At 40.5% G+C, this 12,618-nt stretch overlaps 1 protein-coding gene across 3 annotated transcripts in view; it reads left to right on the forward strand.

Moving 5' to 3' along the window:
* The window catches only part of St7 (suppression of tumorigenicity 7), a 243,518-nt gene that overhangs the window by 151,627 nt on the left and 79,273 nt on the right, over window positions 1-12,618 (forward strand). For 2 of the 3 annotated variants that reach the window (XM_026787534.1, XM_005363756.3), the window contains exons 5-9: window positions 614-729; window positions 2,643-2,718; window positions 4,887-4,955; window positions 6,782-6,936; window positions 9,111-9,208. In XM_026787534.1, coding sequence (XP_026643335.1) covers window positions 614-729; window positions 2,643-2,718; window positions 4,887-4,955; window positions 6,782-6,936; window positions 9,111-9,208 — 514 coding nt within the window. The remainder of the gene's footprint in view (window positions 1-613; window positions 730-2,642; window positions 2,719-4,886; window positions 4,956-6,781; window positions 6,937-9,110; window positions 9,209-12,618) is intronic. The other variant, XM_026787535.1, reaches the window with a different exon arrangement.

The following is a 12,618-nucleotide window of genomic DNA, read 5'->3' on the forward strand; positions in this document are numbered from 1 at the left end:
TGGGGATTGCATTGAATCTATAGATTGCTTTTGGTAGAATTGCCATTTTTACTATGTTGATCCTCCCAATCCAAGAGCAAGGGAGATCCTTCCATTTTCTGGTGTCCTCTTCAATTTTCTTCTTCAAAGACTTCAAGTTCTTGTCAGATAGATCTTTCACTTCATTGGTCAGAGTTACCCCAAGATATTTTATGCTATTTGTGGCTATTGTGAAAGGTGATGCTTCTCTGATTTCCCTCTCTGTGAATGAAGATTTTTTAAAGATTTATTTTAATAAATACGGGTGATTTGCCTGCATATACCTGTGTGCCGTGTGCATGCAATGCCAAGGGAGGCCAGAAGAGGGCATTGGATCCCCTTGGAACTGGAGGTGCAGATAGTTGTTATCTGTCACATGGCTGCTGGGAATCCAACAGGAATACCATGGAGGAGCAGCCAGTGCTCCTAACCACTGATCCCCAATCAGGATGACTTTTACAAATAAGTTTTGGTGTCACCAGCAAAGTTATTTCAATACTCAGCAGTGGTTTGCGTTTTGGTTGCTCTGCAGCTTCCTCTTTTGTAGGTCTTTCCTTTCTCAAAACTGTTTGACAATCGTATTTGCCCTTGACAGGTACACGTGGGTCACAGGACGAGAACCTCTGACGTACTATGACATGAATCTCTCTGCCCAGGATCACCAGACATTCTTTACTTGTGATTCGGACCATCTCCGTCCCGCAGATGCAAGTATGGAAAGTCCTAGGGATACATCAGGGTGGGGAAGCTTCTTAGCTCATTCCAAATCACGGCTCTGGTTCTGAAATACCCGCTCTACAGCTAGGTTTGGTGGCACACATCTGTAACCTTAAACACTCAGCAGGCCGAGGTTGAGACGAATTTGGACTGCATAGTAAGGTCCAGGTCAGCCTGGGCTGTGTAAAAGGAATAGTGAGGGCTGGGAAGATAACTCAGTGGGCAAAGCTCTTGCCTTGTAAGCATGAGGACCTGAAGGAAACAAAATCTGGATGTGGTAGCACATGCTCTGGGGAGGTGGGAACATGTGGATTCCTGGGGCTAACTGGGCAGTCAGCTGAAACCATGTGATGAAATCCAGGCCAAATTAGAGAACCTGTCTCAAAAAAAAAAAAAAAAAAAAAGAGGGAAAAGAATAAGAAAGGGGGATGAAGGATTGACACCTGAGGTTATTGTTTAGGCACACACACCTCTCTCTCCAATAAATATTAAATTGAAGACTATAACCCTTATACTTAATATTGAATTTATTCACAATGATTATCAATATAGGAATGAGGCTTATTATTATCTAGAACATGATTTTAAAACACCAAAGTTAGCTTTGTGTATCTTGAAGGCCTATCTCTTACATGACAGGAGTTTAACTCATGGTGAGGTGGAATGAGGAGTCCCTTGATCACATTCTAACTGGAAGCTGGGATCACTGACTGTAAACGAGCAGGCTAGTTTCCTGACTTAATAGATTGGTTTACAAGCACTGGAAGGGCATGTGGCTTTGCCTGTAGGGGTGCATATGTGTTTTCTACCTCAGAGAAGACTTTAACATGCATTCCACGTTCATTACTTTCCTACTGGTAAGTTTTGAGTTATTAAATGGACAAAAGTAAATAGCTGAAAACTCCTGAATTAGTTAGGATTGCTGTTACTACAGTGAAACACTGACTAAAAGCAACTTGGGAAAGAGTTTATTTACATATCCTGGATCAGAGCCCATTAAGGGAAACCAAGGCAGGAACACAAACTGGGCCAGAACCTGGAGGCAGAGGCTGATGCAGAGGCCATGAAAGAGTGCTGCTTACTGGCTTGTTCAGCCTACTTTCTTATAGAGCCAAGACCACCAGCCCAGGAATGGCGTCACCCACCATGAACTGGGCACTCCCTTGTCTGTACTAAGAAAATGTCCCACAGACTATCACAGCCTGTTTTATAGATGCCTAGTCTCAACTGAGAGTGCCTTTTCCCAGATCATTCTAGATATGTGAAGTTGACAGAAAACCAGCCAGGACAACAGGTTTAAACAAAACAATTTCTACATACTTTTAAGAAACTAACTTATAAAATATGAGTTATCAAACCATATAAGAATATTGTTTTTTTAAAGTCATTGCCAAGTGAAATCCTACAGCACTTTAGCGTAGCTCACATCCTCCACACAGGTCCCAGCTTCAAAGATCCAGGGTTTGTAGCAAATACATTGGAACATGTTGCATAGAAACTATGCATTGTGGACTGAGTAATAGCGTGAGAGAGTCACTTTCAGATGGGAGCAGGTACATTCAGGATGAGCTGACTATAAAATAACAATTTTGAAATATGTAAAATTTGCTTCCTAACAGCAAATGTTTATTGAAGTCAAAAGACATGGACTCTTCATTTTCTTGACTTTTTGGTATATGATATTTATATCTGTAATTTAATACTCACACAAAACGTTTGTTATTGGCAACTGAAGAACAAAAGAATAGTAATTCAGAATACTTGTGTGACTTTGGAGATATGGGCTGAGTTTTTGGTACTAAAATGTTCTCTTACAAATAAAGCTGCCAGCCACTTATTGTTTTATATCCATCAGCCCATTGATATGCACCAGCTGACTTGCACTGTTCCTTTTATTTTCTAACTAGTAATGCAAAAAGCTTGGAGAGAGAGGAACCCCCAAGCCAGGATTTCTGCAGCTCATGAAGCCTTGGAGATAAATGAGTAAGTAGGGAACAGCCTTACTATTAAAATGACGTCATGTCTCATGCTGAATATTTTCAGTCACCGTGGATGGGACACTTCTACTAAGCTATGCATTTGAACTGCAGGGCTATTTCTAAGGGCATTACTTTCTAAAATTGTGCTTCTGTAAAGGATAGTGATGGCGGGCATGGAGGGTGGTTTGCAGGGGATTCGCCGCTTTAGAACAAGGTGTCTTTACTGTGACCCCAGATTAAACCCTTCAAGGGATGTACTTGGTGTATTGTGAGAACATAAGCTAAATAGAGTTCTTGGCCTATCTAGAACATTTTGACAGGGGTCTTTCTCTTTAGATGTAGAAGGCTCATCTGTGCATCCCTGTTTCTAGATGGAACCTCTGCTAGTAGGACAAACAGTGCCTACAAAATAGATAAATGGGACAAAAAAAAAAAAAAAACAACATTAAAATGTTTGACTGTCAAGATGAAAGCAAGCAGAAGCCTTGTCCTTACTGCTGCAACTATTCTATGGGTTATCAAGGAAGACTGGGAAATTTCTTCTGGAGATTTGAGAAAATAAGTTCCTTAATATTGGAGTCATTAAAAGTTAGGGTTGGCAGAAACCTTAAAGGTCAGTTAGCTCAACCGCCCATCTGGTGTTTGAATCACCTCAGCAGGGTTCTTACCAAGTGGTCATTGTTAAACTATTTTATGATTTTTTTCTCGAGAAAGTTACAGAATCTTCTCCAGTGGTCACTAAGTTTCCAGTCCTGTCCCTGCAATGCTGGACCTGCATGGTTTCTGGCTCTGTTATGTAACATACCTTTTGCTTTCTTGTCATCTACAAGTTTAATACACCTGCCTTTTGTGTGTTCTTCGTGTTTCTGAGAAACGTATTGGGACTAGAAAGCCCTGGGTCGTGGCATGTAGAAACTACCCTGCAGGCTCATGTCTTCATTCATCACCTTCCTTTGGTATTATTCCGTGAGTCACCAGCACCCTGCCACACTGTGATTCAGCCCACATATTTCTCCATTTTGATCTTAAGTCTGTCAGCTGTGTAGAGAGCTTTAATAGGTATTGTAAGTCTATCAGGGAAAATGAAGCTAGCAACCTTGTGTTACTTACTCTTAGCCATTTAAGCTGACTTCTAGTGGTTTCTGCTTCGTTTATTTTATTTTTATTTTTTTTTAATGTGCTTAGAGGCAATTCCTTTAATACCCATTGGAATTTCTTTCTGAATCACTGGTCTGTCATTTGGGAAGTCGCCCTCTCTCCCGGGGAAGGCTTCCCACATTTGTTATCTGATCTTGTAGTCTCTATTCTTTGTGACCCCACAGCCCCATAGAGTGCAATTCCATGTCCTGCCTGCACGGCCAGCTGGCTTCTTAGAAGTTGCCCTTCCCAGAAGAGTCGTATGTTTAGAATGTATTGCTGATGTGCTGTCTTACATCTTTTTCTCCATTTTAGAGTTAATTTCTTCTCTCCTTTTTAGTCCGACAGTCATTCTCATTGATAGAGAAGCCAGGAGCAAGATGGGAGTGAGGGATTTTCCCTTTTCCTTTACCGTCCGCCACTGTTAACCACACACCTTCCTTATTTTAATGTTGTCGTGTTGTCTTTTTTTGCTTATTTGTTTTTGTGGTGATTTTGGAGAAACTGGGAGGGAGAGCAAATAGACATAATTTTAAAACAGAGAATGGTTGCCTTTAGTGGTTTTTGTATATTTGCTCGTTTTATTTATTTATTTATTTAGCCACGCCTTGCTAATTTGGAACTTTAGTTCTCCTGATGTTATTCTTATGAATCCATTCCACTTCTTGCAATCCATCACATGCCGTCTTTTGATCTTTTGTTTTATTTGCATGTCCTTTAAGAATTGACCTGGGCTAGAGCTCTGTCAAGCCACACTGTTTGCTTCAGTGCTGCCCTCTGCCTTTCCTGAGAGTTTTTTTTTTTTGTCATTATGATTACAATTGAATATTTGGAAGCTGTTTGAATATCTGGAATGTCCTCTTGAGTCATTTTCCATACTACATCTCGTGCCATTGAGTCCTGCCTCTTTCCTATGAGTTTTCCAAGTCTACCTCCACCTCTCTGATTACCCTGAACTCTGGAATGACGTAGTAACTCTCGCTGAATGTTCCTCTCAGTTTTCATTTCACCAACTATGTTTTTCTTCTTGGTCAGAATTAGGTCCAGAGTTGAAGTTCCCCTAATTGCTTCCTCTACCATCTGGGAGATAAAATTGTTACCGAAGTAAGTCAAGAGCCTGTCAGGTACCCTACTTCTAACCAAACAAGACTTGTAGCAGATATCTGGATGGTTGTCACTCCATCACCACACTTCTTGCTTCTGTCTGTGTATTGTGTTGTGACAAAAAGCATCATCGACATCTTCCATCAAGCTGAGAGTCCCGTTCTGTGCCCCCCAACCATTAGCAGTTCTCTTGCTCTCTCCTTTTCTTCCACTCACCAGCTCTTAGCACGTTTTTACCCAGAACTCATGAGGTTCCACAAAGACACGTTTCTTGGCGAGTACTGCTACTCTGCCTCTCCTCAGATACTATTTGAAGGAAGAACACAAAAGGCCAGCAGTCTAGCCCCAACTATTCATGAGCTCCCAATCAACCAGCTACCATCTTCTAGCTAGTTTCTTTGATGTTGTGTCTACAGTTACGATTATCTCAACATTCAGTTTGTTACTTTAAACTCATATTAATATGTGGGCGTCTGAGGCCTTCAGTATGTCCTCTGATGCCTACCCACGTAGTTCTCTCAATAAATCATGAGACAGTTTTTCGCATTGCTGTTGTTCTTCCCAAGTCATGGATTCTGCCCTCCATAGCAATTGCCTTTCTAGCTTTTATTCTAGCTGTTTTCTCCCTACCTTTTCATATTTAGCTAAATCTGCACTGATGGTTCTTACCTGAAATTAAAGGGATGGGATAAAGAATTTGTAAGTCTCCCATCTACCCCCCAAGAATCAGATGGACCCAAACCTAGTATTATCTGTCAGTTCATACTCTCTCCCAGCTGGCTTTGCAGTTTTCACACAGTAACATTTAGTTTTAATTTCTATTTATTTCCTCTCTTGTGGTCTGATGGAGAACAAATAGGGCAATGGCCACAGAGAACTCGACAAGGAGAGAGAAGGGATGAGTGCGGATCAACACCCCTGTTCTGGCCTCATCATCCCCTCAGACTCTCCAGTTCTCTGGCAGTGGGCTGTTCTCTGTATGGTTTGAAGGTTTGCATCTCTAAAAGCCTCCCGTGTTGCTGAGTTAACTGCATATCCCTTCTGGCTTCCTACCTCAGAAGATTGTTGGAAGGGTTAGATGAGGTGACGTTTAGTGCCAGGTATAGTGTTTACTGAACATACAGCGGCAAATGCTAGCTTGTTGTTGGAGGCAGGAGACTGGACTCTTCTTAGGGCCTGTGGCTGTGTCAGAGTTTGAGCTTTTCAGAAGCTACGTTTGCAGGTTCTTCTCACGATCTCTGACGCAGAAAATCAGTGCTGCCGTGGGATTTTCAAGCACTGTTTCATTTTGTTTTTTCAGTCAGTAACTTGAGTTAATGAATTTTGCACTCTGAAGAAATTCTTGAACTGCAAATAATCTGTATGTAGTAAACAAAAGGAAGCTTATATGTCACTCTCCAAGTGTCGGAAGGAGACATTCACTGGTAGCTCTTATACTCAGCATCATTAGGTGACATTCTGTGAGCGTATCCTTGGTGCTGACGCTACACCGAGCACTTCCCAGACTGCATCTGTTGACCCTTCACAAAGACACCGAACAGACGCCATGTTATACACCAGGGAGGCAGAGTGATATCTTGCCCCAGTGACACATTAATAAGGGGCCAAGTCATATATGAGCCCCTTGCTCCTAACACTTCGCATCCTACCTCTTAAGCTAAACTGTAGGTGTTTCTTTTGTACCATTACTGTGTCAACAGCTACAAACAGGTGCATGAAACCGTTGGTCATGCTGCATGTTTGGTGTAACTCCTTACCCTTCTGCATGAGCTCCCCAGTCTACTCAGTGGCCTTGGGTTTGTAATTTGTAATGTCTGAATGGACAGGTGTGCAACTGCTTATATTCTCTTGGCCGAAGAAGAAGCCACAACTATTGCTGAAGCAGAAAAACTCTTTAAGCAGGCCCTGAAGGCTGGAGATGGTTGCTATCGACGTTCTCAGCAGCTACAGCACCATGGCTCCCAGTATGAAGCTCAACACAGTAAGGTTTCCTCCAGGGTGATGCACTGGGGAATCGGAATGGTAAAATATTAGCAAGAACAAAGGTTCAGTCCAGCACAGAACTGGATTCTGTTAGACAAGGCACTTAGGGCACCGTTAACTTGGTTGTCATTGTGTTCACATTCTTATTTGTGCCCCCAGAATTTTATTGCCATAAACAAACATCAATCACCTTTTAAGCAGTGTTTTGAGATTATAATTCCATCACCCCCCTTCCCTTTCCTTCCTTCCTTCAGATCCTCCTATACAGCTCCCCCCACAATAACTGTTAATGCTCATTTCTCCCCAGAATTCATACATAGTTCTTCTGCTTGGCAGCTGCTACTCCATCTCATAACTTTAAGTCCAACTTTTGTTGTTAGTATCATAAAATGTTTTCTTCTAAGTCTCACATTGCATGGGTAAAATCATGGTTGAAAAAGGAAATTTAGAATATAACTTTTATTGGTTATAGTCTGTCAACATTTAGTTATTTAAAAATCATTAGTGTTGTCTAATTATTATTATTATTAGAGTTCCTAATTATTGATATTTTATGAAAATAATACATTTTTAAAGATAACTCCTTAAAGGTTGAGGCGCTTTACTTCAGTACCCAACCTGAGAACCCATGCTTTCTGGGAACAGTATAGAAGTAGGACAAAGTAATCACTGGAGTCCTGGAGCGTCTGGGCTCATCTTGGTTGGTTATTTAAACAGAAATCCATGATCCTTTGGGAGAAAAGTGTTTTCACGGTCTGACAAAAATGTGAGTTGTTTCCGTTAGGTAGAATTTCTCTCACTTCATCTCTCTCTCCTTTAGTTTGGAAAGTAGGGGTATATGTGTCCCTCATATTTGATATTATATAATTAAATTTTAATATTAAACTTGGATTTGGTATAGGCCCTGACTGACGCAGTCTCTAGGTCTCAGGTGCCAGCAGTATCATTACGTGATAGTCCACACGTGTGGGACATGTCCACACATGCTGTCGACACACAAGCTTGGTTTATTCTTCAGTGAGTAGATATAGCAATAAGGTCTCCGATCATTATAAAAATATAACAGTGCATTTTGAAGATGTGCAGCAAATGTCTATGTTTTTGAACTAAATGGGAATTAATACATAAATTACACAACCTATAATATAACATAAAACATTTTCTTTCTTTTCTTCTCTAAATTAAATCCTTTCAACCTGTTGCCTAAATCTATCCAAAAATATAATCACATCTTTAAAATAATTTGTAGGTACTTGGCAGTTTTTCAGCACACATCTTGTTCTCATTGTTTAAAACTTGAAATGTTCAGACTTTGGTCTCAACATCTTTTAATAGCTGAGTATCTACATGTACTTAATCCATAACAGGTGTGTCATATTTTTCTCAAACACGGTAATTTTATTGAGGATTAAGCATATGCATGTTCTCACTGGTCTAAAACACATCCAAAATACATAATTAAATAAAAGATTAAGCTAAGAAGTTGCTAATATACTTTCTAAGGGTCGTTTTAGTGGCCATTGTTATAACTGTGTAGCTTGTCAGTGCTTTCTCTGACACTAGGGTAGTTTTTCATTTTGTGCATGCTCTATTGTCATATCTGGAATGTGTTATATTGCCATCTAAAACCAACTGCTTTGGGGACCTGGAGATGATTATGATGTCACCAGAGAAAGAATAATATGAACCAGGAGTTCAAGATGAGGCTTCTCCAGAGTTAATGTCAGGAACGGGAAAAAATAGTTCATCAGGATGCAGCCTGAGATTCACCTCTGCATCTTTACCAAAAGCACGCACACTTGTGGAACATGGGATTCTTGCTTGAACTTCTTGCAATGTCAGTGTGTTCATTTTCTTAGGCCTGTGCGACAGGGATTTTATTTATTATCAAATATTCAACTAACTCAAAAGCACAGATTAGGTAAACAGTCATGATTTTGGCCTTTGGGCATCTAAATACTTTTGCTTTACTCTGTATTCATTCTATTATTAACAAATTTAGTTCTCTGTGCTCTTGGCAGTAGGAAAGGCCAAAAGAGCAAACTATCTTCCTTGAGGGATCTATTTAAGGGTAAGCAAATGGGCTTCTGCATTTTTCTTGCTGGTTGACTTAAAGCTCTTGGTTTTTGCTGATTTTTTTAAAATGTTGATGTTTTATCTCTCCTTTCTCAGGACGAGACACCAATGTCTTGGTCTATATCAAGAGAAGGCTGGCAATGTGTGCCCGGAGACTTGGGCGGACCAGAGAAGCCGTGAAAATGATGAGAGATGTGAGTTTACATTGATGGTTAGGCATGGCAGCAATGCTCCTGACAGAACAGACCTTGAACACAGAACCAGGAATAACATAGGAGTCTCATGGGTGGCAAAACCAGGTCCCAACTGACAGGGCGAACAACCCGGGGCATCTTAATTCATTTCTGCCCTCTGTTTTTCTTATCTGTAAGGTAACAAGGTTTTCACAATAACCTTGTATGAGTCCTGTAAGATTTAAATGAGATAATACACTCATTTACTATAGGGTGACTGGCGTAATTTTAAGAATCTCAGTAGGTATCTTTTAGTCAACATTTGAGACTGTTGGGGGAAACCAATAATGAGATTAGCCATTTTAGTTTATTTGTTTATTTTTATATTTTTAAATCTTGTTTTAAGATATTTTAATGTCTAGTAATTTAATTATTTTTTTATTATTTGAGGATTCCATATACACATATTGTATGTGTTTGATTGAATTCATTCCCTTTTCCCTCTGCCATGGTTCCTTCTCCATCCACCCCCAATTTCATGAGACTGTGTCTACTCATTCCATGTTGGGGTTTTGGCTGGCTGGCTCTTGCACAGGTCTCAGGAATGACGCCACGATCTTTGTGAGCTCATACGCCCTGCTTCCCAGTTGTGTGTGCAGCACACCGCTTCACTGCAGTCATCCGCTCTGCTTGTGCTGAAGCCCGTCTTTCTGCCCATCTTCTGCAGAAGGCTCGGAGATTTACTTTTTCAGTGTGTCATTACTAGGAAAATGAATTATGGGTCAAACTGTTATATTCAAATTTAGTGCAATTTGAATAACTTTCCCTAGGTTCTTGAGAACCAGGGTACTTTATTAGTTACAGTTTGCTGCAGTTAAGAGCAACTGGCTGCTCTTCCAGAGGTCCCGAGTTCAATTCCCAGCCATATGGTGGCTCACAAGCTGATGCCCTCTTCTGGTCAGCAGGCCTACATTCAAAGAGCCTGTTTACATTTAAAAAAAATAAGAAGACAAAAGGTGTTGCGATTTGGTTTATTGGCAGAGCACACCCAGAGCATGGAGGAGTCCCTGGGTTCCAGTCCATGTGCTAAAACTGTAATAAGAAAAAATAAAATTTAAGGAAGAACAAAGAAGAAAAGCAACATGTAGTGGTTTAAGGGACTTTGTCTCTATTTTTGGTTGTTGTCATTATTAGTAAAAATTGTTCTTCATAAAAAAGCTGACATCAATTGTGAATTGTATCTATAATTTTCTTTTTAAAAAAATCTCAAAAATCCCTTGTCAACATTTCATTCATTCCTTTTTCTTTAACCATCCCCTCCCCCCATTCTTCCACTGTATTCCTTAATGAGAATACATAACTAAGAGCCTTTGTAAGAACACAAACATAGGAACTGGATGACGGTGGCGGCGTCTTGCTCAGTTTTGAGCTCGTGGGCTGTGCATAGGGCTGCACATTCTTGGCTTGCCTCTGGATGGCTGCTGTTCCCACGAATTCCAGGCTCTCTCTGGAGGAGGGCGCATGGGTGGACAGTCCCAGACTGGAGGACAGGGAGAGGGGAGGAGGATTATGAAGGAAATGTGTGTTCATCCATGATGGAATTCTTTTAACAGGAGAGAGAATTAAAAAAAAAGAAAAAAAACTATTATATCACATAAGAGCTAATTTTAAGACTGGGAGATTTGTTTGGAGACACGAATTGTTCTTAAAGCTTTTCAGCTTGCAGAAATTCCCTTCCCTGATACAGCAAAGAAACACAGCCAGTCACTCTGGCTGTGTGGAGTTGGGACCTTAACAAAGGATGACTGTTCCTTCCTCCATCTTAACCTGGTCTAGCCACATTCAGTCCTTATCTTCTTTCTTCTCTCCTCCTCCCTGCTCTCACTTTCCCTCCACTTCCTCTCCCTCCCTTTCCTCTTTCTCCTCGTCTTCTTCTTACTTATTCTTAGCCTTAATTAACCTGGAGCAGACATAATACACAGGAATACATTTCATTGATCTTATTATGTGCTTAAGCATTTCCCTAGGAAAAGCAAGTTCTGGCTATTTTAATTTCATTTTTTCCTTGACCTTTGCTGCTTATTTTCCATGTACACATACAAAATTTCACATGCTTACAGTCAACACATCCATCCTGTATTTAGTGTGATTAGCTTTTAGTTTAACATTATTTTCTCTCTACAATTCTACTTAGTGATCTAGCCCAAATATAGGTTTAAAGAGAAAGTCTGGGACACAGAGAGAGAGAGACGGTGGCAAGCAGTCAGGAAGCCTGGCTGTGGACTCGTCTCTGCCTTTTCTGTGGTGTGGACTAAAGGCAGCTCCTCACTTTCTGCTGGGGCTTGTCACTTAGTCCTCCGTGAATAGGGACTAATGCTTCCTAACACTAGGGGAAACTGCTTGGTGAAGAGAATGCAGTTACATAATATAACACACTTGGCATGAAATATGAATGCTTATAGTTTTCTTCAGATTTTCCATTACTTAAGTTATACATATGCTTTTCTTGCCAGTTGTCCTGAAGGACATCTTAAGATAATTCCAATTTCATTTTTAAATTAAAATATAAGTATTCATTTTTGAAAATTGTCATAATACTGTTCATATTTACTGGGTAGAGCATAACATTTTATGCCTTCGCTATTGATTAGATTAGGGGAGCTGGCAGTCCTTTACCTCAATCCACACGTCCATATATACCTACATAGTACATGCATATTTATATGCACACAGATGGGTGTGACTTTTGTATTACAAAATGACATTTCATTCTTAAAATACCAACACCCATTGCCTTTTCTCTGACTTTATGGAGTGCCCGACAATACAGGCCCTGCTGTGGTGACCATATTCCTATGAGGGACAGTGCTAGGCTTAGGAGAGGTGTGTTTTCAAGGGCACTATTCCAAGGGTGGCTTCAGAAACTCCCTAAGTGGCCTCTATCCCACACCGAGGATGCATCCAGGCCTTGTAGCACACAGGGTTGTTGGCCAGGCCTCACTCACTCAGTTGTGTGCTATTCTTTCTGAGGATTAACTCCTTTAATAGCAGAAACCATCTCACTATGCAGGATCCTCTGATAAGGCAGCCTACTGAGAAAACATTTAGGCAGGAGGATCTATTTTCTCACTGAGACACAGCGATCTCTTCTCCATATGCATGAGTTTTAAATTTTCCTTGAGCAGATTTCAAGTGAACATTGGGCTGCCAGAGTTAGAACGCCTTCCACACTGAAAGCAGAAACATCGGGAAAAGCTTTTCTGGAGAAACCACAAGGAAGGACAAACCTGCTGCACTGTCATTGAAAGAACATAAAAGAGAATTCTGGGAAAAGGGCTGAAGAAAATTTCTTTTATTTCTACAATTCAAGATTACACAACTGTTCAAATAAATACCGAACTGCATCAGTGAAATACTGATGAAGTAAATGC

Source organism: Microtus ochrogaster, linkage group LG10, assembly GCF_000317375.1.
Source record: "Microtus ochrogaster isolate Prairie Vole_2 linkage group LG10, MicOch1.0, whole genome shotgun sequence".
Lineage (NCBI taxonomy): Eukaryota > Metazoa > Chordata > Mammalia > Rodentia > Cricetidae > Microtus > Microtus ochrogaster.